Source organism: Lithobates pipiens, unplaced genomic scaffold, assembly GCF_037356315.1.
Source record: "Lithobates pipiens isolate NorthernLeopardFrog02 unplaced genomic scaffold, aLitPip1_a1.2 Scaffold_28, whole genome shotgun sequence".
In the NCBI taxonomy this organism is placed as follows: domain Eukaryota; kingdom Metazoa; phylum Chordata; class Amphibia; order Anura; family Ranidae; genus Lithobates; species Lithobates pipiens.
In genome coordinates, this window is record NW_027507789.1 from 212038954 (window position 1) to 212066620 (window position 27667).

At 48.7% G+C, this 27667-nt stretch overlaps 1 protein-coding gene across 1 annotated transcript; it reads left to right on the forward strand.

The window, feature by feature from the left end:
- The first annotated feature begins 55 nt into the window (after positions 1–55).
- POFUT1 (protein O-fucosyltransferase 1) lies at positions 56–27344 on the forward strand. Its single transcript, XM_077460499.1, has 7 exons — positions 56–235; positions 6193–6314; positions 12732–12914; positions 14168–14280; positions 16607–16799; positions 23814–24056; positions 24199–27344. Exons 1-7 carry the CDS (start codon positions 94–96, stop codon positions 24385–24387), a joined length of 1185 nt encoding a protein of 394 aa, XP_077316625.1. The 5' UTR covers positions 56–93; the 3' UTR covers positions 24388–27344.
- The last annotated feature ends 323 nt before the right edge of the window (positions 27345–27667 follow it).

The following is a 27667-nucleotide window of genomic DNA, read 5'->3' on the forward strand; positions in this document are numbered from 1 at the left end:
CAATTCCCGGCCCGGGGGCCTCGTTCTGTCACTGGCCTCCCCCCTCTCTGCCCCCTCCAATATGGCGGCCTCCTCCCCTCTGCCACAACTAACATGGCGGCGCCCGGTGGAGGATTTCCGGCCGGGATGGGGAGATCGGCGGGCCCCGGGATCCTCGTACTGCTCCTCATGGGGCTGAATGTGGAGGGGGGAGCCGGGGAACCGTCCGGATACCTTCTATACTGTCCGTGTATGGGTGAGAGGAGGGGAAGGGAGATTCTGACCCTATAGAAATAGAAGGGGGGTGGACATTGACCTCTGACCCTATAGAGAGGGGGACACTGACCCTATAGAGAGGGGGGACACTGACCCTATAGAGAGAGAGGGGGGACACTGACCTGACCCTATAGAGAGATAGGGGACACTGACCTCTGACCCTATAGAGAGGGGGACACTGACCCTATAGAGAGAGAGAGGGGACACAGACCTCTGACCCTATAGAGAGAGAGAGGGGACACTGACCCTATAGAGAGGGGGGCACTGACCCTATAGAGAGAGAGGGGACACTGACCTCTGACCCTATAGAGAGGGGGACACTGACCCTATATAGAGAGAGAGGGGGCGCTGGCCCTATAGAGAGTTGGGCACTGACCTCACCCTATAGAGAGAGAGGGGGACACTGACCCTATAGAGAGAGAGGGGGGACACTGACATCTGACCCTAAAGAGAGAGGGGGGCACTGACCCTATAGAGAGAGAAGGGACACTGGCTCTGACCCTATAGAGAGAGAGAGAGGGGGGGACACTGACCCTATAGAGAGAGAGAGGGGGCTCTGACCAGAGAGGGGGGACACTGACCTCTGACCCTATAGAGAGGGGGACACTGACCCTATAGAGAGAGGGGACACTGACCTCTGACCCTATATAGAGAGAGGGGACACTGACCCTATAGAGAGGGGGACACTGACCCTATAGAGAGAGAGGGGGCTCTGTCCCTATAGAGAGGGGGGACACTGACCTCTGACCCTATAGAGAGAAGGGGGCACTGACCTCTGACCCTATAGAGAGAGAGGGGACACTGACCTCTGACCCTATAGAGAGAGAGGGGACACTGACATCTGACCCTATAGAGAGGGGGACACTGACCCTATAGAGAGAGGGGCGCTGACCTCTGACCCTATAGAGAGGGGGACTCTGACCCTATAGAGAGGGGGCACTGACCCTATAGAGAGGGGGCACTGATCTCTGACCCTATAGAGAGAGAGGGGACACTGACATCTGACCCTATAGAGAGAGGGGGCACTGACCTCTGACCCTATAGAGAGGGGGGTGCTGACCTCTGACCCTATAGAGAGGGGGGACACTAACCTCTGACCCTATAGAGAGAGGGGGCACTGACCTCTGACCCTATAGAGAGGGGGGTGCTGACCTCTGACCCTATAGAGAGGAGGTGCTGACTTCTGACCCTATACAGAGGGGGGCCCTGACCTCTGACCCTATAGAGAGAGAGAGAGGGATGATGACCCTATAGAGAGTGGGGGATGCTGACCTCTGACCCTATAGAGAGGGGGGACGCTGACCTCTGACTCTATAGAGAGAGAGGGATGCTGACCTCTGACCCTATAGAGAGAGAGAGAGAGGGGGGACGCTGACCTCTGACCCTATAGAGAGAGGGACGCTGACCTCTGACCCAATAAAGAGGGAGAGGGGGGACGCTGACCTCTGGCCCTATAGAGAGGGAATGCTGACCTCTGGCCCTATATAGAGAGAGAGAGAGAGAGACGCTGACCTCTGACCCTATAGAGAGAGGGGGGGACGCTGACCTCTGACCCTATAGAGAGAGAGGTACTTTGATCTCTGGCCCTACAGAGAGAGGGGGGTGCTGACCTCTGACCCTATAGAGAGGGGGATGCTGGCCTCTGACCCTATAGAGGGAGGGGGGACACTGACCTCCTGACCTTATAGAGAGAGAGGGGGACGCTGACCTCTGACCCTATACAGAGAGAGGTACTTTGATCTCTGGCCCTACAGAGAGAGGGGGGTGCTGACCTCTGACCCTATAGAGAGGGGGATGCTGGCCTCTGACCCTATAGAGAGAGGGGGCGCTGGCCTCTGACCCTATAGAGAGAGGGTGACGCTGGCCTCTGACCCTATAGAGAGAGGGGGACGCTTGCCTCTGACCCTACAGAGAGAGGGGGCACGCTGACCTCTGGTCCTATAGAGAGAGGGGGGCGCTGACCTCTGACCCTAGAGAGAGGGGGACGCTGACCTCTGACCCTAGAGAGAGGGGGACGCTGACCTCTGACCCTAGAGAGAGAAGGGGGCACTGACCTCTGACCCTATAGAGAGAGAGGGGACACTGACCTCTGACCCTATAGAGAGAGAGGGGACACTGACATCTGACCCTATAGAGAGGGGGACACTGACCCTATAGAGAGAGGGGCGCTGACCTCTGACCCCATAGAGAGGGGGACTCTGACCCTATAGAGAGGGGGCACTGACCCTATAGAGAGGGGGGCACTGACCTCTGACCCTATAGAGAGAGAGGGGACACTGACATCTGACCCTATATAGAGGGGGACACTGACCCTATAGAGAGAGGGGGTGCTGACCTCTGACCCTATAGAGAGGGGGGACACTGACCTCTGACCCTATAGAGAGAGGGGGCACTGACCTCTGACCCTATAGAGAGGGGGATGCTGACCTCTGACCCTATAGAGAGGAGGTGCTGACCTCTGACCCTATACAGAGGGGGGCCCTGACCTATGACCCTATAGAGAGAGAGAGAGAGGGATGCTGACCCTATAGAGAGTGGGGGGATGCTGACCTCTGACCCTATAGAGAGGGGGGACGCTGACCTCTGACTCTATAGAGAGAGAGGGATGCTGACCTCTGACCCTATAGAGAGAGAGGGGGACGCTGACCTCTGACCCTATAGAGAGAGGGACGCTGACCTCTGACCCAATAAAGAGGGAGAGGGGGGACGCTGACCTCTGGCCCTATAGAGAGGGAATGCTGACCTCTGGCCCTATAGAGAGAGAGAGAGACGTTGACCTCTGACCCTCGAGAGAGAGAGGGACACTGACCTCTGACCCTATAGAGAGAGGGGGGACACTGACCTCCTGACCTTATAGAGAGAGAGGGGGACGCTGGTCTCTGACCCTATAGAGAGAGGGGGGACACTGACCTTATAGAGAGAGAGGGGGACGCTGACCTCTGACCCTATAGAGAGAGAGGTACTTTGATCTCTGGCCCTACAGAGAGAGGGGGTGCTGACCTCTGACCCTATAGAGAGGGGGATGCTGGCCTCTGACCCTATAGAGGGAGGGGGGACACTGACCTCCTGACCTTATAAAGAGAGAGGGGGACGCTGACCTCTGACCCTATAGAGAGAGAGGTACTTTGATCTCTGGCCCTACAGAGAGAGGGGGGTGCTGACCTCTGACCCTATAGAGAGGGGGATGCTGGCCTCTGACCCTATAGAGAGAGGGGGCGCTGGCCTCTGACCCTATATAGAGAGGGTGACGCTGGCCTCTGACCCTATATAGAGAGGGTGACGCTGGCCTCTGACCCTATAGAGAGAGGGGGACGCTTGCCTCTGACCCTACAGAGAGAGGGGGCACGCTGACCTCTGGTCCTATAGAGAGAGGGGGGGTGCTGACCTCTGACCCTAGAGAGAGGGGGACACTGACCTCTGACCCTAGAGAGAGGGGGACACTGACCTCTGACCCTAGAGAGAGGGGGACACTGACCTCTGACCCTAGAGAGAGAGGGGGACACTGACCTCTGACCCTAGAGAGAGAGGGACGCTGACCCTATAGAGAGGGGTACAATGACCTCTGACCCTATAGAGAGAGAAGGGGGACGCTGACCTCTGATCCTATAGAGAGAGAGGGGGGATGCTGACCTCTGACCCCATAGAGAGGAGTACAATGACCCCTGACCCTATAGAGAGAGGGGGACACTGACTTCTGACCCCATAGAGAGAGAGGGCACTGACCTGACCCTATAGAGAGAGAGGGGGACGCTGACCCCTGACCCTACAGACAACGGAGGTTCTTTGCACTGACCATATCATAGTGTTCATAGTACATCATAATATTCAATCCTCAGATCTGTACACAGGGATGGGAACCTCATTGTTGGTTTCCCTGCAATGTACATTCACCATTTTTTGGTGATTTTAGTGTGCTAGGGGGCCATTCAGTCTTCCGCTGCTCCTTGCCTGTTCTCCGTACTCCTTTTTTTTCTCATATTCATCATTCTCAGTATTTTAAAAAAAATGGATTTCCTGAGGCCAAGTGTACAGAGGAGGATCGGCACACCCTGCTCAGCCTAATCCGGGACGGGCGGAGAGGTCCCTGTACTCCCAGCACCATTGTGTCCTCCACCCTCCTCTCCCCTCTAGAGATTTTCTCCTTCCAGAACCAATCTTCACTCCCCATATTACTAAGGAAAAGAAACAATGCAGAAAGTGATGGGAAATCACTGAAACAGGAATAAAGCGATCTCTTTTCATTGGGGACATCTGAAAAAATGGATGTTAGAGGAAGGAGCAGAGTCCTCCAACAGTGCAGAGTATTTCAGGAGAGGAGAGTTGGATAGAGGACGGAGCAGAGTCCTCCAGCAGTGCAGAGTATTTCAGGAGAGGAGAGTTATAGAGGACGGAGCAGAGTCCTCCAACAGCGCAGAGTATTTCAGGAGAGGAGAGTTGGATAGAGGACGGAGCAGAGTCCTCCAGCAGTGCAGAGTATTTCAGGAGAGGAGAGTTATAGAGGACGGAGCAGAGTCCTCCAGCAGTGCAGAGTATTTCAGGAGAGGAGAGTTATATAGGAAGGAGCAGAGTCCTCCAGCAGTGCAGAGTATTTCAGGAGAGGAGAGTTATATAGGAAGGAGCAGAGTCCTCCAGCAGTGCAGAGTATTTTAGGAGAGGAGAGTTATATAGGAAGGAGCAGAGTCCTCCAACAGTGCAGAGTATTTCAGGAGAGGAGAGTTGGATAGAGGACGGAGCAGAGTCCTCCAGCAGTGCAGAGTATTTCAGGAGAGGAGAGTTGGATAGAGGACGGAGCAGAGTCCTCCAGCAGTGCAGAGTATTTTAGGAGAGGAGAGTTATAGAGGAAGGAGCAGAGTCCTCCAGCAGTGCAGAGTATTTTAGGAGAGGAGAGTTATAGAGGAAGGAGCAGAGTCCTCCAGCAGTGCAGAGTATTTTAGGAGAGGAGAGTTATGTCACGTACACAGGACCGGACTTTCCGACAGACTAGGTCGGACGGTCTTCCCGGCGGACTTTCCGAATGAACGGATTTGGCCACACACAATCACACCAAAGTCCGACATATTCGACCGTGATGACGTACGACCGGACTAGAATAAGGAAGTTCATAGCCAGTAGCCAATAGCTGCCCTCACGTCGGTTTTTGTCTGTCAGACTAGCATACACATGAACTGATTTTTGGACCGGACTCGAGTCTGTCGGAAAGATGTGAAACATGTTCTAAATCTAAAAGTCGGTCTGATTTGTTGACAGCAAAGGTCCGATGAAGCCCACACACAATCGGATTCATTCCGTCTGACCTTTGCTGTCAAAAAGTTCGGCCGCTTGTACACGGCATTAGAGGAAGGAGCAGAGTCCTCCAGCAGTGCAGAGTATTTCAGGAGAGGAGAGTTATATATGAAGGAGCAGAGTCCTCGAGCAGTGCAGAGTATTTCAGGAGAGGAGAGTTATAGAGGAAGGAGCAGAGTCCTCCAGCAGTGCAGAGTATTTCAGGAGAGGAGAGTTGTATATGAAGGAGCAGAGTCCTCGAGCAGTGCAGAGTATTTCAGGAGAGGAGAGTTATAGAGGAAGGAGCAGAGTTCTCCAGCAGTGCAGGGTATTTCAGGAGAGTTATAGAGGAAGGAGCAGAGTCCTCCAGCAGTACAGGGTATTTCAGGAGAGGAGGGTTATAGAGGAAGGAGCGGAGTCCTCCATCAGTGCAGACTATTTCAGAAGAGGAGAGTTAGAGGAAGGAGTAGAGTCTCCCAGCAGTGCATAGTATTTCAGGAGAGGAGGGTTATAGAGGAAGGAGCAGAGCCCTCCAGCAGTGCAGAGTATTTCAGGAGAGGAGAGTCTGTAGGAGGCATTCATAGAATAGTACGATGAGTGTCCTCTTAGTCGGGTGCAGGTAGGTTGCCTTGTAAACAATCTTCTAGCATCCGATATTTTGTGCTTTTTGCGCAGGACGTTTTGGCAATCAGGCAGATCATTTCCTTGGTGCTTTGGCGTTTGCAAAGATGGTGAACCGGACTCTGGTGGTCCCTCCTTGGGTTGTGTACAATCATCATCGCCCTCCCTTCAGCAATGTGAGTACCGCAAAGACTATTGTAATGTCAGAATGATTAGAATAAAGAAACATTGATGACATTTTACTGATGGACTACAACCTAGGAAGTGACTTTAATCCAGGACTTGACAAATTTGCTTGGACTCTAGGAGCCAGCTAAAAAAGTTAGGAGCCGGGTCCGTGACGGCAATCCGGACCTGTCCCTGGCCTGACATGGAGACGAGTGAGGGGAAGATAGCCCCCAGCCCCCCACCTGTCACCAAGTTATTGCCCATCGCTCTTAGAGGGACATTTTATTATTTTTTATTTTTTTTTATTTGCATTTTAGTGTAAATATGAGATGTGAGGTCTCTCTGACCCCAGATCTCATATATAAGAGGGACCTGTCATGCTTTTTTCTATTACAAGGGATTTTTACATTCCTTGTAATAGGAAGAAAAGTGTCAATTTTTTTTTTAATAAGATTTTTTTTTTTTAAATGCGCCCTGTCCCGCCAAGCTTGCATGCAGAAGCGAACGCATACGTGAGTAGCGCCCGCATAGGAAAGCGATGTTCAAACCACACATGTGAGGTATCGCCGCGATCGGTAGAGCGAGAGCAATAATTCTAGCCCTAGACCTCCTTTGTAACTCAAAACGTGTAACCTGTAGAATTTTTGTAAACGTCGCCTATGGAGATTTTAAAGGGTAAAAGTTTGTCGCCATTCCATGAGCAGATGCAATTTTGAAGCGTGACGTGTTGGGTATCAATTTACTCGGTGTAACATTATTTTTCACAATATAAAAAATAATTGGCTAACTTTACTGTTGTCTTATTTTTTTAATTAAATAATTTTTCCCCAAAAAAGTGCGCTTGTAAGTCCGCTGCACAAATACGGTGTGACAGACAGTATTGCAACGACCGCCATTTTATTCTCTAGGTTGTTAGAATAAAAAATATATATAATGTTTAGGGCAGGGATCCTCAAACTACGGCCCTCCAGCTGTTGCGAAACTACACATCCCATGAGGCATTGTAAAACTCTGACATTCACAGACATGACTAGGCATGATGGGAATTGTAGTTCCTGAACAACTGGAGGGCCATAGTTTGAAGACCCATGGTTTAGGGGTCCTAAGTAAAAAGGGGAGGATATGGGTGGGCAGTGAAAGCTCCATTAGCATTGCTGGCTGTCATATCAACAGCCGCCACTAGAGGGCGCCAGATTCCAGCAGGAAACATAGGACCGCAGAAGGCCTCAAAGCCGCGGCTTCAATTACCGGCCGGCAGCGGCACGGCCCGATGCGATCAGGCCGGGGGGGGGGGGTGCACGGAGGCAGGATACCCCCAGCTGGGCTGCCCCAGGCGCTAGGTCACTAATTCTAGTCGCAAATGCGACCTGGCGCCCGGGGTTTGTCGAGCCCTCCTTTAATCGATCTATCATGGCAAACGTCTGCTAGAAACATCAATGTGCTGATGTTTACTTCAGAATACTTACCGCTAGTATCCGATCACACCACTATACAGAGGGAAAATGCTTATTGGTCCCATGCAGATTTTGTATATTTGCCCACTTACAATGAAATGAAAGGTCTAGAATTTTTATCCTAGGTTATTCTGACTCCGATTGTTGGGAAGCGATTTATCCCTTGTGAGACCTCTATGCCTGGCCTGTATAAGATATAATCGCTGAGGACAATCCTCATCAGATAGCTTGAACTCACCAAATACCAATTCCATCCACAAGATGCTTTTATTCTGAACATCAGGTTACAGCGGATGACTGGATACAAACAGATGAATCGGTTGTAGTATTTATGTGGTCAAAAGATGATATTATCTGTAGCTTACAATGCAGAATACATGTGCCCTGCTACATGTGGCTTGTAGCTGCATCTGTGACACAGGAAGTACAATAACAGGAAGAAGGGTGGAGCATTACATACAAAGGAAGTGTGTCATAACATAAGGGAAAAAGAACATAAGAAACAAGTGTATTACCACAAAACGTCACTAGATGGCAGCATGTGAACTAAATATAAACGGCCATAGAAAATGGTTAGGAAAACAATCTCTATCAATTCTATGCCCCGTTGGGGCAGCACATAGGTGATAGAGACAGAATATCAACCAAAAAGCCAGAAAAAACACACAAAATAAATGTTATAAATTGAGTTGCAGTTCAGCCAGTAAAATAAGTATTTGATCCCCAAGTAAAACATGACTTAGTACTTGGTGGAGAAACCCTTGTAGACAAGCACAGAGGTCAGACTTTTCTTGTAGTTGGTGATCAGGTCTGCACACATCTCAGGAGGGATATTGGTCCACTCTTCTTTACAGATCTTCTCTAAATCCTTAAAGTGGAAGTAAACTCCCCTATCGTTTTCATCCACGGAAGCTGCCATCTTTGATCCTGTTTAATCTTCAGCTGCCACGGTGCTGCACATGTGATCCGTTATGACACCAGCCATTGGGTGGTTTGACAGTTTGGTTGAGAGCACAGCCAATGTGCAGTTAGCATTCCCGGCATGCCGTTTTTTTGAAACTGTTTAAATCGATGGGTTTACTTCCACTTTAAGGTTTCTTGTCTGTCACTTGATAACTCGAAGTTTCAGCTCCCTCCATATATTTTTCTATAGGAGTAAGGTCTGGAGACTGAGTAGGCCACTCCATGACCTTAATGTGCTTCTTCTTGAGCCACTCCTGTTGCCTTGGGGGTATGTTTTGGGTCATTGTCATGCTTGAAGACCCATCTTCAGTGTTCTGGCAGAGGGAAGAAGGTTCTCATCCAAGATCTTACAATACATGGCCCCGCCCATTGGCTCCTCAATGCGGCAAAGTCGGCCTGTACCTTTAGCAGAGAAACAGACCCAAAGCATAATGTTTCCACCTCCTTGCTTTACTGTAGGGATGGTGTTCGTAGGGTCATAGTCAGCATTTTTTCCCCTCCAAACAGGACGAATCAAATTAATGGAAAGAGCTTCATTTTGGTCTCATCTCACCACAGTACTTTCCCATCCTTCGCTGAATCATTTTGATGTTCATTGGCAGACTTCACACAGACCTGTACATGTGCCTTCTTGAGAAGGGGGATCTTGTGGGTGCTGCAGGATTTCAATCCATGGTGGTGTATTGTGTTACCAATGGTTTGTTTGGTGACTGTGGTCCCAACTGCCTTGAGATCATTCACAAGATCCTCCTGTGTAGTTCTGGGCTGATCCCTCAATTTCCTCATGATCCTCCTCACCCCATGAGGAGAAATCTTGCATGGAGCTCCAGACCGAGGGAGATTTGATGGTTATTTTGTATTTCTTCCATTTGCGAATAATCGCTCCAACAGTTGTCTCCTCACCAAGCTTCTTGCTGATGGTCTTGTAGCCCATTCCAGCCGTGTCTACAATCTTGTCCCTGACATCCTTTGACAGCTCTTTGGTCTTGCCCATGATGGTGAGGTTTGATTGGAAGAAATGTGTATAAAAGACACCTGTCCACAGAACCTAACGAGTTGTCGTTAGGAGCACCTTCTTACATTTTTTTAAATTCTTTATTTAAAGAGGGATTCCACCCAAAAAAAAAATATTAAAAGCCAGCAGCTATAAATACTACAGCTGCTGACTTTTAATAAATGGACACTCACCTGTCCCGGGTTCCAGCGATGCCGGCAGCCGAGGCCGATCGATCGCTCGGCCCTCGGCTGCTGCAGTCACCATTCTAGGTGAGGGAATCAGGAAGTGAAGTGAATCGGCTTCACTTCCCGGTTCCCTACTGCGCATGCGCGAGCCGCGCCGCGCAATAGGAAATCTCCGCGCTGTCACTGGGACAAGTGTGTGTCCCAGCAGACAGCGCGGCGGGGCAGGAAATGGCGTAGACTCCCACGGGAGTCTATGCCCGGAAGTGGGTGAAAATACCTGTCTTTGACAGGTATCTCCACCCCCCTCCCCCCTGAAAGGTGTCAATTGTGACACCGGAGGGGGGGAGGGATCCGATCAGCGGAGGTTCCACTTTAGGGTGGAATCCCGCTTTAAGAAGGACGAACATGCAGAAATACAGAGACAACCCCCAATGGTATGCATAAAAGTATCTAGGGTTGAAACAACGAATCGATTAATCGACAACTAATCGATTATGAAATTAATCGATTACTATTTTCATAATCGATTAATCGGCCAGTAACATAATGGGTTAAAAAAATATGAGCCCTTTATAGTACAAAAAGAGCAAATAATCGCTCCTATAAATATTACTTTCACTGTTCTACAGTAAAAAAAATGAACCCCTTATAGTAGTGATTATCTGCTTTTTTCTACTATTAAGGGCTAATTTTAGTTTTTTTAACCCCCATTATGTTACTAAACGTCTTAGACCTGGTTCACATCTATATGTTTTTTGGTGCTTTTTGCAGAAATGCACTACAGTTCATTTACATGGTTTCCTATGGGACACGTTCCTATCTGAAAGGGTCGGGGACTTTAACGCAAAATGTTTTTTTATTGGTTCAATATACTTCAATGGAGAAGCTGCAGAAAAGCATGCAATGCGTTTTTGCAGCAATTTGTGTTTTTTAATCTGCCCAAAAAAAAAAAAAAAAAAAAAGCAAAAATGCAAATTGCAGTAAAATCACGGAAATGCACAGAAATCATAACGCACAGCAAAAGGCACTACAGAAACAGATCAAAAGCAAACTGCATAGGTGTGTACCGAGCCTAATGCTGGCCACACCGATCAATTTTCTGATGAGAATATTCAGACAAAAAAATCTTTGTACATTTGCTGAATGAAAGAATTTTGTTTGAAATTTTCACTTGGTTTTTAAAATGAATGTAATATCTGAACGAAAACCACATACACCGTCTGAAAAGTCCTTTGACTAAGAAGTTTTCTATTATTTCTAAATTTTCCCGTCACTGTGGTTGAACATGTACGTCAATTTGACCCACTTTTTTTTTTTTTTAAGGTTATTAACCGATTAATCGGCCAACTAATCGGTTATGAAAATAATCGTTAGTTGCAGCCCTAAAAGTATCAATGAGCTCCCTCAAAACATAACCAATGATGCAGACATCGCAGTATTAAAATGAAGGTCTTCTATCTGTAAGGAGTAGCACCTATCTACCCCGCCATGAGCAGGATATTCCAGCCAGAACTCTGTATACACCCCACACCTGGAATGAGAGATGGCCCGTACTGGAGAGGCTTGCGGATAGTTCAAGGCACTGTTTCTAGTTCTGCACTGTGACAAAAGGACCTTGGAGTCTCTCCAGGGAACCGGGAGGGGGAGGGTGTGCCATGAAATCCAGGGAGGGAGGGTGGGAGTGATCACTGGATTTAGGGCCGCAGGACCGGCCTTGTCCAGCCCAAGACAGACGCCACTTACGTTTGCCATTCCCAGGGCTCATATTTCGGGTTCGTGTACCCATGCTGGCGTCTGCTGTCCTCTCCTACGTCTGGTGGAGCAGCGAGGTAGGCCCGGTCTGAGGGCTTGAGGTGCAGAGCGGGAGTCCCTGGTAGGCAGCGGGTTCAGCCAGTCTGGAAGGGGTATTGGCTCCATGTCCAGGAAGGCGAACAGGTCCGGGAGATTGGAGTGGCGTCGCAGGAGGAAGGAAGAACTATCCCTGCGGACAGTCAGGTAAAGATGCTGTTCCTCCACCCTCATGACCAGCGCCTCCATGTCTGCTTTTGTGGGGAGTGCACATTGCAGGGCCTTGATGTCGGCATCGAGCTGGGGCGACTGTGTGGGTGTACCCGAGGTGCTTGGAGTGCTGGGCGATGGGTTCAGGAGCGATGGCAGCCCCTCTAGAGAACTAGGCACAGGGTGCTGTGGGGCAGCCGTGGATGGGGAAGGTAAGTCCGCGGGCTCCCTTCCGCCACGTGTCCCCTCCGGGGAGGCCGTAGAACGGGCTCTATCCTGGAAGAACCAACTCACGGGGGCCGCCGAGACCGCTTTCGATGTTCCCCTAGTTCTCCTGCTTTGGCGGTATGTCATGGCAAAGTCAAAATAAAGTGTTAGGTGGGCATTTCAGCCGTTTTTGGCAGGTCGGAAGTTGTGAGCTCTAGCAGTGAGCGTCTTCACTCCGCCATGACCAAGCCATGCCCCCCCATTGCACCTTTTTTACAGTGATGGCACTAATCTGTGTACCACATGACCACATACTGTAACCAGTCTGTGGGAGACAGAATTATTGTTGGTTGGTCGGGGATCAAATACTTATTTTACTCACTCATAACATTTGTATCATGTGTTTCTTCTGGATTTTTGGTTGATATTCTGTCTCTATCATTTAAAATACACCTATGATATAAAAAAAAAAAAAAAAAAAAAATGATAGACCCTTAATTTCTTTGTAAGTGGGCAAACTTCCAAAATCTGCAGGGGATCAAATAAATATTTTGTCCCCACTGTACATATGGATTTGACCACAGCGCTTCCCCATTGGCTAATAATCTTCCTGTTTTCCAGATTCACGTTCCCTATGAGGAGTTCTTCCAGTTGGCTCCCCTGCGGAAGTATCACCGAGTGGTCAGCATGGAGGAGTTCATGGAGAAGGTGGCCCCCAGACTTTGGCCGGCGGACCAGCGCGTGGCCTATTGCTTCAAAGCGACTGCCCAGAGGAGCTCCGACAAACAGTCCTGTCCAATGAAGGTGAATAAAGAGTACCTGTCAGGTAGACAGTAATGTCAGTAACCCAATGTTATCCAGAAAGTCTAAATATTTATGGGATGTATTTAAAGCTGAACTCCGGGAATGGAAACTTTCACTTAAATGTAGTCCTCTATAGCCACAAAGGCTATAAATGCCTATACAAACCCAGATGTTACCATATAAAAGTAGCAGAGACATTATCACTATGCTTTAGATAACCTGAGCAGAGGTGTGGGAGGGGTCCAGAAGGCTCCACCCACCAGTCAACTACAGCAGGGGGGGTGGAGACAAGACCAGTCACCCTGCACGAGTATAAAGAGATTCAGTGAGCGGTCTTTATTGCAGGAAGTCTCACGCTGGATTACTGCACAGATCTGGAAGAAATACACAAAGATCACTGAGATTTAAGGAAGAACGCACATGACTTGTCTATCTTGACAATATGGGGGAGATTTACTAAAATTGTGAGCACACAGAATCTGGTGCCGCTGCGCATAGTAACTAAGGATGAGCGCCAGCATGTTCGCATACGCCACGTGCAGAGCCCGCCAGGAATTCGGCGCAGCACTGCGCTAATCACAGGCAGTGAGACATTGCCCCAATCTATGCGGCCGCACATAGGGACAATGTCTCACTGCCTGTGATTAGCGCATCGCTGTGCCGACTTCCTGGCGGGCTCTGCACATGGAGCATGCGAACACACGACAGAGCTCATCCTTAATAGTAACCAATCAGCTTCTAACTTCAGCTTGTTTAATTAAGCTTTGACAATAAAACCTGGAAGCTGATTGGTTTCTGTTCATAGCTGCACCAGATTTTGCACGCTAATGTTTTAGTAAATCCTCCCCTCATTGGATGAGAGCTCCGCTTTACATGACTACGATCTCTAGCCAGCTCAGTTTTGGATGGAGTGTGGAATAATTAAACCTTTATCAGGTTTACAGTGCTGTGCATGTCCTGTAGGAGAGATTTCCCTTAACTTCCTGCCCAATAGACAGAACAGGAAGTGAGGAAATCTCCCCAAACTAAAATCCCCTTAGTGTCATTGGTACAGCAGGTGTCCCCATTGAAACTTTCCCACTCATCTGTTCTGGGGACACCTGGAAACATATGGGTTTCGCATCATATCCTGTCTCTATGACATGAAGCGGGTGACTCCCCTGAGTGAGGACACAGGCAGCTCCTCACAGGCTGTGCCGAGGTTTTCACGACTATTTCATTTTTTCCTTATTTTTTTCTTTTTTTTTTTTAAGGACGGCAACCCATTTGGTCCATTTTGGGATCACTTTCACATTGATTTCATCCGCTCTGAGCTATTTGATGGGATTACCTTCAGCGCTTATTACAAAGACACTTGGATGAGCAGGTAAGCTGAATGCTTTGTCTATGACGGGGGTGTCCAATTTTCATCTCAGGCCGCATCAGCATTATGGTCACCTTCAAAAGGGCCGATTCTATCTATAGCCCTCCCCCCCCCCCCCCCCCCCCACCATCAAAAGTCAAGAGCCCCCCACCCTCACTTACATCGCAGAGCATGCCCTTACCTTGTGCTGCTGTCAAGAAGTAGCTGGGGGCGGTGCTAGGAGGCAAAAAGTGCAGGGTCTGGAGGAGGACCGGACAAAGATCTGCTGTTGTGTGCTTTTACTTACTCTATGAAAGGAGGATAGCAATGCTTTCTGGCATAAGTGATTTTGATATTCCAGGAGCCATTACTGTCCTACTGTCCCCCATTCATAGAATGATACCTGAATACACATGTGTGGGACCTGATGTTGGTAGGGCTGGCTGCCAGGATCCAGTAGAGACACGCAACTTCCATTTAGGTAAAGCAGGGAAGATGGAGGTGAAGGACAGGACCTGTAGCAGGGCGGAGGGGCAAGAAAAGAGGACGACGGCTCTGCTGGGGCATGTAAGTATGTTTTTTTAGCAGAAAAAAAGAACATTAAAGGTAAGTGGGAGCAAGAATGATATTTCCATTGGGAGGATGGAGCTCCTCTTTATAGCAGCTCTGAGGTCCCCGGTCCGAATCCCAGGAAGAACACTATCTGCATGGAGTTTGTATGTTCTCCCAGTGCTGGTGTGTGTGTTCTGGGTTCTCCAGGTTTCCCTCAGCCCCCAAAGGCATGCTGGTAGGATAGTTAGCTCTAATATCTGAGTGAGATGAGGACCTTAGATTGTAAGGTCCTAGCGGGTAGGGAGTGATGGGAATATACTGTATGTAAAGCGCCGTGTAAATTGTCAGCTCAATAATAAATGAACACATTTTGTGAGGGCTGACCCAATGACAGGAACACATACTCGAGCAGCTGGGTGCCATTGATGAATATGCACAATCTTATCTAAGTCCAGACAAACTTTTCAGCTCGAAGGCCAAAAAAAATACCCATCAGAGTCCCCCCCATACATCACATTTCCCATTAGTCATTCCCCTCCAACATTAGATTCACCTTTACATCAGGTTCCTCATCAGAGTCATCAGGGACCCCCTTAGAGCCCCCCCTCCTTAAATCAGGGACCCCCTTAAAGCCCCCCCTCCTTAAATCAGGGACCCCCTTAGAGCCCCCCCTCCTTAAATCAGGGACCCCTTAGAGCCCCCCCTCCTTAAATCAGGGACCCCCTTAGAGCCCCCCCTCCTTACATCGGGGGGACCCCCTCATAGTCCCCCCTTACATTGGGGGACCCCCTCATAGTCCCCCCACCTTACATCAGGACCCCCTCAGAGTCCCCCCCTTAAATCGGGGAATCCCTCAAAGGCCCCCCTCCTAACATCAGGGACCGGACCCTCATAGAGTCCCCCCTTACGTCAAGGACCCCCTCATAGTCCCCCCTTACATCGGGGACCCCCTTACATCAGGGACCCCTCATAGTCCCTCCTTACATTGGGGGACCCCTCATAGTCCCTCCTTACATTGGGGGACCCCTCATAGTCCCCCCTTGCATTGGGGGACCCCTCATAGTCCACCCTTACATCGGGGACCCCCTCAGAGTCCCCCCTTACATCGGGGACCCCCTCAGAGTCCCCCCCTTACATTAGAAATGGAGACCACAGACAGCCTCTGCTAACCTTAATTGTCAATCAGTGCATATTGGGGATGCGCCACTGACCCTAGCTGGGATCCGGATAAAATCTTGTAGCAGGCCAGATGTGGCCCACCGGCTGTAGTTTGGAGATCCCTGTTTTAAACAAATGCAGGGGGCATTGCAATTACATTTTTATTACAGTGTTACTAAACCCACAACAGTAAAATCAGTCTGTATATGCAGTAAAGCATGCTTATTATACTCACTGTGGAACCTAAGGACCTTGGGGGCAAGCTGCACATGCTCAGATTGGTGTGTATTGCAAGAGAGTTTTTTTTTTCTTGAGAGAGTGCATATGATCAGCACAGGGCCAATCAGCACTGTCCAGACAAAGGTCCAAGGGTCTTGCAGCCTTATAGGACAGTGAGAGCAGAATAAAAACTCCTCATACAAGCTTTAACCAGACACTGATAAGTCACAGGACTGCTATATACTGCTGATGAGAAAAGGCATTTAGCAGTTTATATTTTCTAAAATGATTGCATTTCCATGTTCTGTGGGAGACCAGATATAGTGAATGCAGGGTCCTGGATTTAGTAACACTTTGTTTGCTGTTTATGTATTTTGATAGAATGATCGACAGATGGCGCTCTTTCTGCTGTTTTTATCAGGTTTCCTCCTTCTACGCACCCGGTTCTGGCTCTCCCCGGAGCCCCTGCCCAGTTTCCTGTCCTGGAAGAGCACCGAGGGTTGCAGAAATACATGGTATGGTCCAAAAAGATTGTTGAAGAGGGGGACAAGCACATCCAGAACTTGCTCATTAGACCCTTTGTGGGGGTTCATCTGAGGATTGGATCGGACTGGGTAAGTAACGACCTCCCTAGTATTCAGGTTTTATAAGCTTTGAGCCATGTACAGTAAGCTCTACTCCAGCTTCCTCCATTGCAGAATATTATTAGATGTGGAAGGGCTGGGTGCTCTTTTAAAGTTTCTTTAAAAGTAATATTGTTGTTTCTTTTTCATTTCTGGTTAGTATAAGTAGCAGAAGCAGTCTTTGTATTATCTTCCTGTTATCCCTTAGCCCTTGTACACACGGTCGGACATTCTGACAACCAAATCCGTTGGAGTTTGTTCCGACGGATTTTGTCCGAAACTTGTATACACGCGGTCGGACGAAGTTGTCGGAAAATCCGATCGTTCAGAACGTGATGACGTAATTTCATTACGATGGGACTACGTTCAGGCTGGTAGCCAATAGCTTTGATGTAGGAATTTGATCTGAGCATGCGTGGCACTTTGTCCGATCGGAATTCTCTACACATGATCGGAGTATGTCCGATCGGAGCAGTTTGTCTGAAAATATTTCCAGCAAGTTGGAAAATTTGGTCCGACGGAAACAGTCCGATGCAGACCACACACAGTCAGAATATCCGACAAAACGCTCCGATCGGACACATTCCGTCGGAATCTCCGATCGTGTGTACACAGACTGGGTTGTGCGTCTGGATCACAAAACCAGCCGAACGGAATTACAGAGCCTATGGCAATTTTAAACAATGCAATGACCAGTTCTAAGGGGCTAACACTGCATTGTGAAATGCAAAATGCTGAAAGTATATTGAAAGCCCCTGTCCGGTTTCTATTGCTGTCTCCTGCTGTTCCCTGCTGGGGAGATTCACCGCTATATACAGTGAGGAAAATAAGGATTTGATCCCTTGTAGATTTTGTAACTTTGCCCACAAACAAAGAAATGAAGGGGCTATCATTTTTATCATAGGTTTAATTTATATGATAGAGACAGAATATCATTAAAATAAAACAGTGCTGCGCAATTCATAAATGTCCATACTAAATTTCAAAATACATATATGTGTCAGAAAGTTCCAACAAGTGCATGTGGAGACAGCATAAATCACTGATTGGTGCGGTGAAACACAAAAAATGATAGATCCGGAGACTGTGATCCCTCCACCACCGGCAAAGATGGCCTCTCACCTCAAAGGTTCGACCTGAAACAGGTCATAGAGCAGTGAGCAGATCACCAGGCAGACAAATCCCCACTGTGGATGCCGTCCTCAAATCCACACTCAATATGATATTCAATCGTATGAATAAAACAGAAGAAAGCGATCTAATGCTCTCCATTTGTATTGTTTATTAACCGCTTCCCAACCGGCGCACGACGATGTACGTCGGCAGAATGGCACGGACAGGTACGTTCCTTTTATATGTGCCGTCATGCCATCACGTAAGAGCGCCGGTCGGGACCTCCGTGAGTCCGATTGCGGGTCCAGCGGCCTTGATCGCCGCGGGGATACCCGCAATCATCTCACGGGGGGAGATGCTAAAGTAAACATGCTAAAGTGTGTTTCACCGCACCAATCAGTGATTTATGCCGTCTCCACATGCACTTGTTGGCACTTTCTGATACATATATGTATTTTGAAATTTAGTATGGACATTTATGAATTGCGCAGCACTGTTTTTTATTTTAATTTCTATTTGAGGTATTTTTTGAGTTAACCTTGAGTACCAGCTAGCAGTTCACTTTTATTTTTGTCCTTGTGTGTCAGCGCTGAATATAATTCCATTTTTTTTTCTGAGAGACAGACTATCAACCTAAAATCCAAAAAAACACTATACAAATGTTATAAATCAAGTTGCAGTTCAGCGAGTAAAATAAGTATTTGATCCCCAAGCAAAACATGACTTAGTACTTGGTGGAGAAACATTTGTTGGCAATCACAGAGGTCAGATGTTTCTTGTAGTTGGTGATCAGGTCTGCTCACATCTCAGGAGGGATTTTGGTCCACTCTTCTTTACAGATCTTCTCTAAATCCGTAATGCAGGGGTGCTCAACCTGTGGCCCTCCAGCTGTTGCGGAACTACAACTCCCATCATGCCTCTGCCTTTGAGAGTCATGCTTGTAACTGTCAGCGGCTTGCAATCCCTCTAGGGACTTGTAGTTTGGCAACAGCTGGAGGGCCACAGGTTGAGCATCCATGCCTTAAGGTTTCTTGGCTGTCCCTTGGCAACTTGAAGTTTCAGCTCCCTCCATACATTTTCTATAGGACTAAGGTCTGGAGACTGGCTAAGCCACTGCATGACCTTTTAATGTGCTTCTTCTTGAGACACTCCTTTGTTGCCTTTGGTATGTTTTGGGTCATTGTCATTCTGGAAGACCCATCCACGTCCCATCTTCAGTGTTCTGGCTGAGGGAAGAAGGTTCTCATCCAGGATCTTACAATACATGGCCCCGTCCATTGGTTCCTTAATGTGGCAAAGTCAGCGTGTACCTTTAGCAGAGGAACAGCCCCAAAGCATAATGTTATCACCTCCCTCCTTGCCTGTAGGGATTGCATTGTTAGGGTCACAGTCAGCATTTTTCTTCTTCCAAACACAGTAAGTCCCCCTCTTCAAGAAGGCACATGTACAGTCTTGTGAAAGTTTTTGTGTCACCGGCACAAAAAACAAAAAAATATATATGTATATGTGTGTGTGTATATATGTATGTGTGTTCTGCTGCAGTTAAATTGTCCTATACCATAGGCTTAGGAAAAGTTGTATTTGAAACAAGAGAGTAACTGCACTGATTCAAACATTTTACTGGTGTAATGTTACCCACTAATACGGTGTGTAAACCCTATACATCAACCTCACGGTGTATGTGCCCTGTAAACCAGCCTTACTGTAATGTGCAACGTGACAATAAAGTGCTGAGTATTGAAAAATTGTGCAAACTATCACTCCTTAGGGCATCAATAATATTCCCAAAGACCTCTATAAAGTGCAACGTGACAAATAAGGTGCCAAATATCAAAAATGCATAAGTATATAATATTTCCAGAGTCCATTTCCATTTATCATATATATATATTCTCAAATTTCCATGCGTTCTACATGCTGGATCTTTTCACCAATTTATGTGCCACCACCACCTTCTAAAATGATGACGCGTGTGTATGCGAAACGCGTAGAGGCTTCTGGTTAATTACGGACGTCACTTCCTGTTCACGGACCTGTACCAGATCGAGGCTTGGAACGCACGCCAGGTTAGAGGAACAGAGCGGCGTGACAGATTCCTAAAACAAATAGCTGGACGGACTTCAGTGCTGGACTTTAGGCACTACGAAGTGTGAGTTTGCATTTTCTATATTGTGAATACCTACATTTTAGTCAAGATAAATATTTTATGCATACATGTTGCGCAATGATGGATGTTTCATTTTTATGGGATACCATCACTGATCTGGAGAAATAAGGAGTATCTAGCGGTAAACTAGCTGGAGCAAAGCCGGGACAGTGGAGTGGTTATCCCACATTAGGGATGAGCTCCGATGTATTCACATACGCCACGTACAGAGCCTGCCAGGAGGTCGGCGCAGCACGGCGCTAATCACAAGCAGTGAGACATTTCCCGATCTCTGCAGCCGCACATCGGGTGCTGTGATTAGCGCAGCGCTGCGCCAACTTCCTGGCGGGCTCTTCACGTGGCGTATGCGAACACCCTGGAGCTCATCCTTATCCCAGATGAACCAAAGGCAAAACTCTTTCTAGGCTCTGGTGAATGCCCATTTTAGAAGGTGGTGGTGGTGGTGGTGGCACATGGTAACATTACACCAGTAAATGTTTGAATCGGTGCAGTTACTCTCTTTTTTCAAATACATGTACAGTCATGCCAATGAACATCTAAATGATTCAGAGAAGGATTGGCAGAAAGTGCTGTGGTCAGATAAGGCCAAAAATGAGCTCTTTGGCATTAACTCGACTCGGCTGTGAAATGCTGACTATGACCCTAAGAACACCATCCCTATAATAAAGCACAGAGGTGGAAACGTGATGCTTTGGGGCTTTTTCTTTACAAAAGGTACAGGTTGACTTTGCTACATTGAGGGACCAATGGACGGGGGGGCCATGTAATGTAAAATCTTGGATGAGAATCTTCTTCCCTGAAGATGGGTCGTGGATGGGTCTTCCAGCATGACAATGACCCAAAACATACCGCCAAGGCAACAAAGGAGTGGCTCAAGAAGAAGCACATTAAGGTCATGCAGTGTCCTAGCCAGTCTCCAGACCTTAATCCTTTAGAAAATGTATGGAGGGAGCTGAAACTTCGAGTTGCCAAGCGACAGCCAAGAAACCTTAAGGATTTAGAGAAGATCAGTAAAGAAGACTGGAACAATATCCCTCCTGAGATGTGTGCAGACCTGGTCACCAACTATATGAAATGTCTGACCTCTGTGATTGCTAACAAGGGTTTCTTCACCAAGTACTAAGTCATGTTTTGCTTGGGGATCAAATACTTATTTTACTCACTGAACTGCAACTCCATTTATATGTTTTATGCGTTTTTTCTGGTTGATGTTCTGCCTCTATCATTTAAAATACACCTATGATAACAATTATAGACCCTTCATTTCTTTGTAAGTGGGAAAACGTATAGAATCTGCAGGGGATCAAATAATAATTTTCCCCACTCTATGTGCTGGGGACGGTGGTCGCTGGGAATGAAAACAAGGGAAAATGCATAACTTTAGGGTGTCATCTGAAGAGTTATAGAGGTAAAGTTGTGTAATGGGGACACAGTCTGGAGCACACTGGACCCTGTTTTTCAAAAGCTGATTGCACATTCTGTGTTCCCGCTGGGGGAAACTCGCCCTCCCTACTTTGTATTGGAGACCATTGTCACAGGGACCGAGAGTAAGGGAAGAACAACATTTGTATTTAACTATGGCCTGTGGGCCAAATCCAACCCAGTCCGCTCTAGGGTTAGTGGCTTCTCACACAGATCTTTAGGTCGGCATACTGTCTCTGTTACTCCCCAACATCCACAATCCCCTCTGGTCTCCAGTGCAGCTTCCCCTGACTGCGCTGTCGTTGTACCATTGTTGGTTGCTGCAACCCCTGGTGTGCTGACATCCAGTCACGTGCTTGCCCCAGAATTTACAGGAGGACAGCACTTCCTCTGTGCAGACCTAACTCATTTTTGGCTGCTGCTGCAGCCTCGCTCCTGGGCACTCCTGTGCACTCCAGGCTCTCAGTCACACTGTAAGTGTTAGGTAAAGGTGGACCGTGATGTAAGGTGGGGCTCTGATGCGATGTAAAGGGGGAACTCTGATAGAGACTCTCATGTAAAGGGGGGTTCTAATGTAAACTCAGACTCTGATCGGGAACCTGATGTAAGTGGGGTTCTGATGTAATGGTGGATTTTAATAGTGACTCTGATGGGGACCCGGAGGTAAGGGTGGGGACTCTGATGGGATTTCTCATGTAAGGGGAGATTCTGATGGGAACTGTCATGTAAGGGGGGCTCTAATGTAAAGGCAAAGTTTTATAGGGACTCCGATGTAAGGGGGGACTCTAATGGGGATTCTGTTGTGGACTTGATGTAAAGGGGTGCTTTGATGTAAAGGCAAACCCATTTAGGGACTCTGAGGGAGATCCTGATGTGAATGGCACTTCTGATGGGGACCCTGATGTAAGGGAGGACTCTAATAGAGATTCTCATGAAAATGAGGAATCTGATGAGGGTTCTGATGTAAGGGAAAACTTTCATGGGAACCCTGATGGAAGGGGGACTCTGATGTAAAGGCAAACTTTTATAAGGACTCTGATGGGGACCTCAATGTAAAGGAAGACTCTCATGGGGACCCTGATGTAAGGGGGGACTCTAATGGGGATTTTGATGGGGACCCTGATGTAAGGGGTGACTCTGATAGGAATCCTTATGGAAGGTGCGCCTTTGATGTAAAGACAAACTTTGATAGGGACTCTGATGCGTACCTTGATGTAAGGGGAGACCCTGATGTATGGGAGAACTCTAATAGGGATTCTCATGAAAAGGGGGAATCTGATGGGGGCTCTGATGTATGGGCAGACTTTCATGGGGACCCTGACGTAAGGGGTGACCTTGATGTAAAGGCAAATTTTGATAGGGACTCTGATGGAGAACCTGATGTAAATGGGGACTCGGGTGGGGACCCTGATGTATGGGAGGACTCTAATAGGGATTCTCATGATATAGGGGAATCTGAAGGGGGCTCTGATTAAAAGGTGGATTTTGATAGGGACTCTGATGGGGGGCCCTGATGTAAGGGGGGGGGACTCTGTGGTTTCTCATGTAAGGAGTAACTCTGGTTGGAACTGTCATTTAATGGGGCTCTGTTGTAAAGGAAAACATTTACAGGTACTTTGATGGGGACCCTGATGTAAGGGGGGACTCTAATTGGGATTTTGATGGGGACCCTGATGTAAGGGGTGACTCTGATAGGAATCTTTATGGAAGGTGGGCCTTTGATGTAAAGGCAAACTTTGATAGGGACTCTGATGCGTACCTTGATGTATGGGGAGACCCTGATGTATGGGAGAACTCTAATAGGGATTCTCATGAAAAGGGGGAATCTGATGGGGGCTCTGATGTATGGGCAGACTTTCATGGGGACCGTGACGTAAGGGGTGACCTTGATGTAAAGGCAAATTTTGATAGGGACTCTTATGGAGACCCTGATGTAAATGGGGACTCGGGTGGGGGCACCAATGTAAGGGAGGACTCTAATAGGGATTCTCATGTAAAGGGAGAATTTGATGGGGGCTCTGATTTAAGGAGGGCCTCTCATGTAAGGCGGTTTTGATGTAAAGGCAAACTTTTATAGGGACTCTTGATGGGTACCCCAATGTAAGGGGGGACTCTGATTAGCTCATGTTTATTTGGCATTCCTTTGCTTTGTTGTACTGAAATGTGTTGTAAATCCTATTCCTGAATCCAGAGAAGCTCCCAGTAAATCTTATTCCTTCATTTATAATAAAACTGATTTCCCGGAATATTTGGAAAGCGATTCCAGTTTGCCGGTCAGTAAAGATTTCTTGTTTCCTCGGCAGGTAAATGCTTGTAAGATGGTGAGTGACGGCACAGCCGGCCCTCATTTCATGGCCTCTCCGCAGTGCGTCGGCTACGACCGCCACAAGGCCACGCCCCTCACTATGAAGATGTGTCTCCCGGACCTTAGGGAGATCAAACGTGCCGTGACCCTCTGGGTGAAGAAGACCAAATCCAGATCCGTGTACGTGGCCACCGACTCCTCCTCTCACACCGCCGAGTTACAGAGAGCCTTGGGGAAAGAGGTATGAGATCCCCCTTCGGAGAGCCAATGGGGCCCCTTGAGGTCCAACGCTGATCACATGTTGTCTTCCAGCTCCTGAGTGCGCGTGACTTTCCCAAACCATGACCCCCAAATACTGACGTTTTTCCTTGTTTCCCATCCAGGTGAAGGTGGTCAGCCTCCAGCCGGAAGTAGCCCAGATCGACCTCTACATCCTGGGCCAGAGCGACCACTTCATCGGCAACTGCGTCTCGTCCTTCACCGCCTTTGTGAAGCGGGAACGGGACCTACAGGAGAAGCCGTCCTCCTTCTTCGGAATGGACTCGCCTGTCCGGAGGCAGGATGAGTTGTGAACCGGACGGGGAGATGTGACATATTCCTTAACAAATGACTTTTTAAAGAGATTTTCACCCACGGAGAAACCTTGGGGGGGGTAGATTTACAAAGACAGGACAGAGTTACCCCGCGGTGGTCATAAATAGCCCTGTACCCAGGACTAAGGCCTGCGCTATTTAGAGTTAAAGTGGAATCGTTGCCAAATCACAAAACTAAAAGAAGGTGGATGACCCCCCACCTCTGCGGATCGGTAGCCCATCTTTGTAAATTCCCCCCCCCCCCCCCTCTCTCCGCTTGTGAAATGTAAACTGCATTTTGAACATCTCATTTCTACCGAATCAAGTGTCCTTGTCTCAGAATCTGGTGTCTTCTTCCCCCGGAGTTAAAGCTCATACGTTGTTCCCCTTGGGGAGATTTCCCCTCACTTCCTGTCCTGGTGACCCAACAGGAAGTGACGGGAAAATGAAGGGACATCCCCTCTTAGACAGGTTTTCCCTTTTGGAATGTTTGACTGATTCTCCTATGCGCTCACCACTGGTCCAATAGTCACCAGGACAAACGGAGAGGCTTGATCTCCCTAATGGGGGGGGGGACCAGCTGGCAATAAAAATCGATCGGGGGGCTAACACTAATGCAGATCTGACCTCCGGCCTTCCCTTCCAGTCTTGCACAATTGTACCGGCTTCTTCTGATCTCACTGAACACTGTGAGCTTCTCACAATCTGCATTAGAAGCTGCAGCAAGCCAGACGGAGCTCGCCTGGTTTCCTGGCTGGAGGACATCCGGTGTTATGTGGTCATTTGTTCTCCCCATCCTGACTGCCCCTGGCCCTGTCCCTTTCATTACTTGGATTTTTAGATTTCAATCCTGGAGGATCAGCATCACATGGGGGCGTTCCCTAGGGCAGCCTAGGAACGCCCGCTCCTCCACTCACTACTCTTGTAAGCCCAGCACTGGGAGCAGTGATGAGAGAGCCACCCCCTTACCTTGCACATCATGAATGGGAAGGGGGGGTGGGGGGCACAGTTTGGTAACTTAATGACCTTGTCGCGCACTGTACAGCTTTCCCTCAGCCCTAGTCTGCATGCATTGTATAGAGAAGCACAGAGACCTAGTGATGACATCACTGGCTTGAAAATAAGTAATGAACACAGGTTCTAATTTTGGTTTTATTAGCTTGAATATTGATGAGGGAGCACTTTAAATGAGCACTTTGCAGCCCCCACACTCCTGTAAGTCATTGTGATGTGTGTGCTGATGGCTGCACAGATCTTCAGATACTCACGCTCATCCCCACAAGTACACCCAATACGCATGGCTCTGAGTGCCTCTCTGCAGCCGCAACCTCCCATTAGCTGGACTCAACCTCCCATTGGCTGCACGCATCCTCCCATTGATTGGCTGGACGCATCCTCCCATTGGCTGGACGCATCCTCCCATTGGCTGGACGCATCCTCCCATTGGCTGGACGCATCCTCCGATTGATTGGCTGGACGCATCCTCCGATTGATTGGCTGGACGCAACCTCCGATTGATTGGCTGGACGCAACCTCCGATTGATTGGCTGGACGCAACCTCCGATTGATTGGCTGGACGCAACCTCCGATTGATTGGCTGGACGCAACCTCCGATTGATTGGCTGGACGCAACCTCCGATTGATTGGCTGGACGCAACCTCCCACTGGATGGAAGCATCCTCCCATTGGCTGGACACATCCTCCCATTGGCTGGACGCATCCTCCCATTGGCTGGACGCATCCTCCCATTGGCTGGACGCATTCTCCCATTGGCTGGACGCATCCTTCCATTGGCTGGACGCATCCTTCCATTGATTGGCTGGACGCATCCTTCCATTGATTGGCTGGACGCAACCTCCCATTGATTGGCTGGACGCAACCTCCCATTGATTGGCTGGACGCAACCTCCCATTGATTGGCTGGACGCAACCTCCCATTGATTGGCTGGACGCAACCTCCCATTGATTGGCTGGACGGAGCCTCCCACTGGATGGAAGCATCCTCCCATTGGCTAGACGCATCCTCCCATTGATTGGCTGGATGCATCCTCCCATTGATTGGCTGGATGCATCCTCCCATTGATTGGCTGGACGCATCCTCCCATTGATTGGCTGGACGCATCCTCCCATTGGCTGGAAGTATCCTCCCATTGATTGGCTGGACGTATCCTCCCATTGGCTGGATGCAACCTCCCATTGATTGGCTGGACGGAGCCTCCCATTGGCTGGAAGGAGCCTCCCATTGGCTGGACGCAACCTCCCATTGGCTGGACGCATCCTCCGGTTGATTGGCTGGACGCATCCTCCGGTTGATTGGCTGGACGCATCCTCCCATTGGCGGGAAGCAATGTCCCATTGGTTGGACACATCTGTGTTGATTGCAGTGTCCATGGATTTGCATATGTGGCTAACATTTTAGGAATACCTTTTATATGGAGAAAAAGTTTCCTCCCCAGTGTGACAGTGTTTAGGCCTAGCTATTGGCCAGCAGGGCCTGAGTCTGGAATAGGAGGATAAGGTCACATGTTCCCCCATACACAGAAGTATGTGTTTTGTTTTGTATCTATCGTCCTACCAGGGAAGCCGTCTGCATGGGATTCGGTGTCTACAGCTCACTCCCAGCACTGAATGCTAGTCACTCCTCTCCCTCTGGAACCGGGGATACTCCAAGAGTCTGTACAAGAATACGGAACATTATAGATAACACATCTACTGAGTTCTCAGCCATAGGATATCGGAAAATTGTATCCAGTAATTACTGTTCTTTTCCTTTCCTGGCACCGATCCGTGGCATTGTACTGCCACATGTGCCGCCATGTTGGCGCCAGGATGACACATTTGTCAGGTGGAATTACACTTCCTTCAGTCTAAGGCACATAACCAATCCTAATGTTTACCATGAAGATTTTATACCAGTTATTTTGTATCGATTTGTATAATAAAATATCTCAAAGTTTACACTGTGTGGTTGGGGGGTGCTGAGGGTTTTTGGGGCACCGTGGGAGGTTGGGGAGTGCTGAGGGCTTTAGGGGGTCTGGAAGAACTGTGGGAGTTTGTAGGGTGCTGAGGGCCCTCAAGGGGTCTGGGGGCTCTGTGGGTGGTTGGGGTTGCTGAGGGCTCTTGGGGCACTGTGGGAGGTTGGGGAGTGCTGAGGGCTTTTGGGGAGTCTGCAGGAACTGTGGGAAGTTGTGGGGTGCGGAGGGTCCTCAAGGGGTCTGGGAGCTCTGTGGGGGGTATGGGGGAACTGTGGGGGGAGGGGTATGGGGGAACTGTGGGGGGAG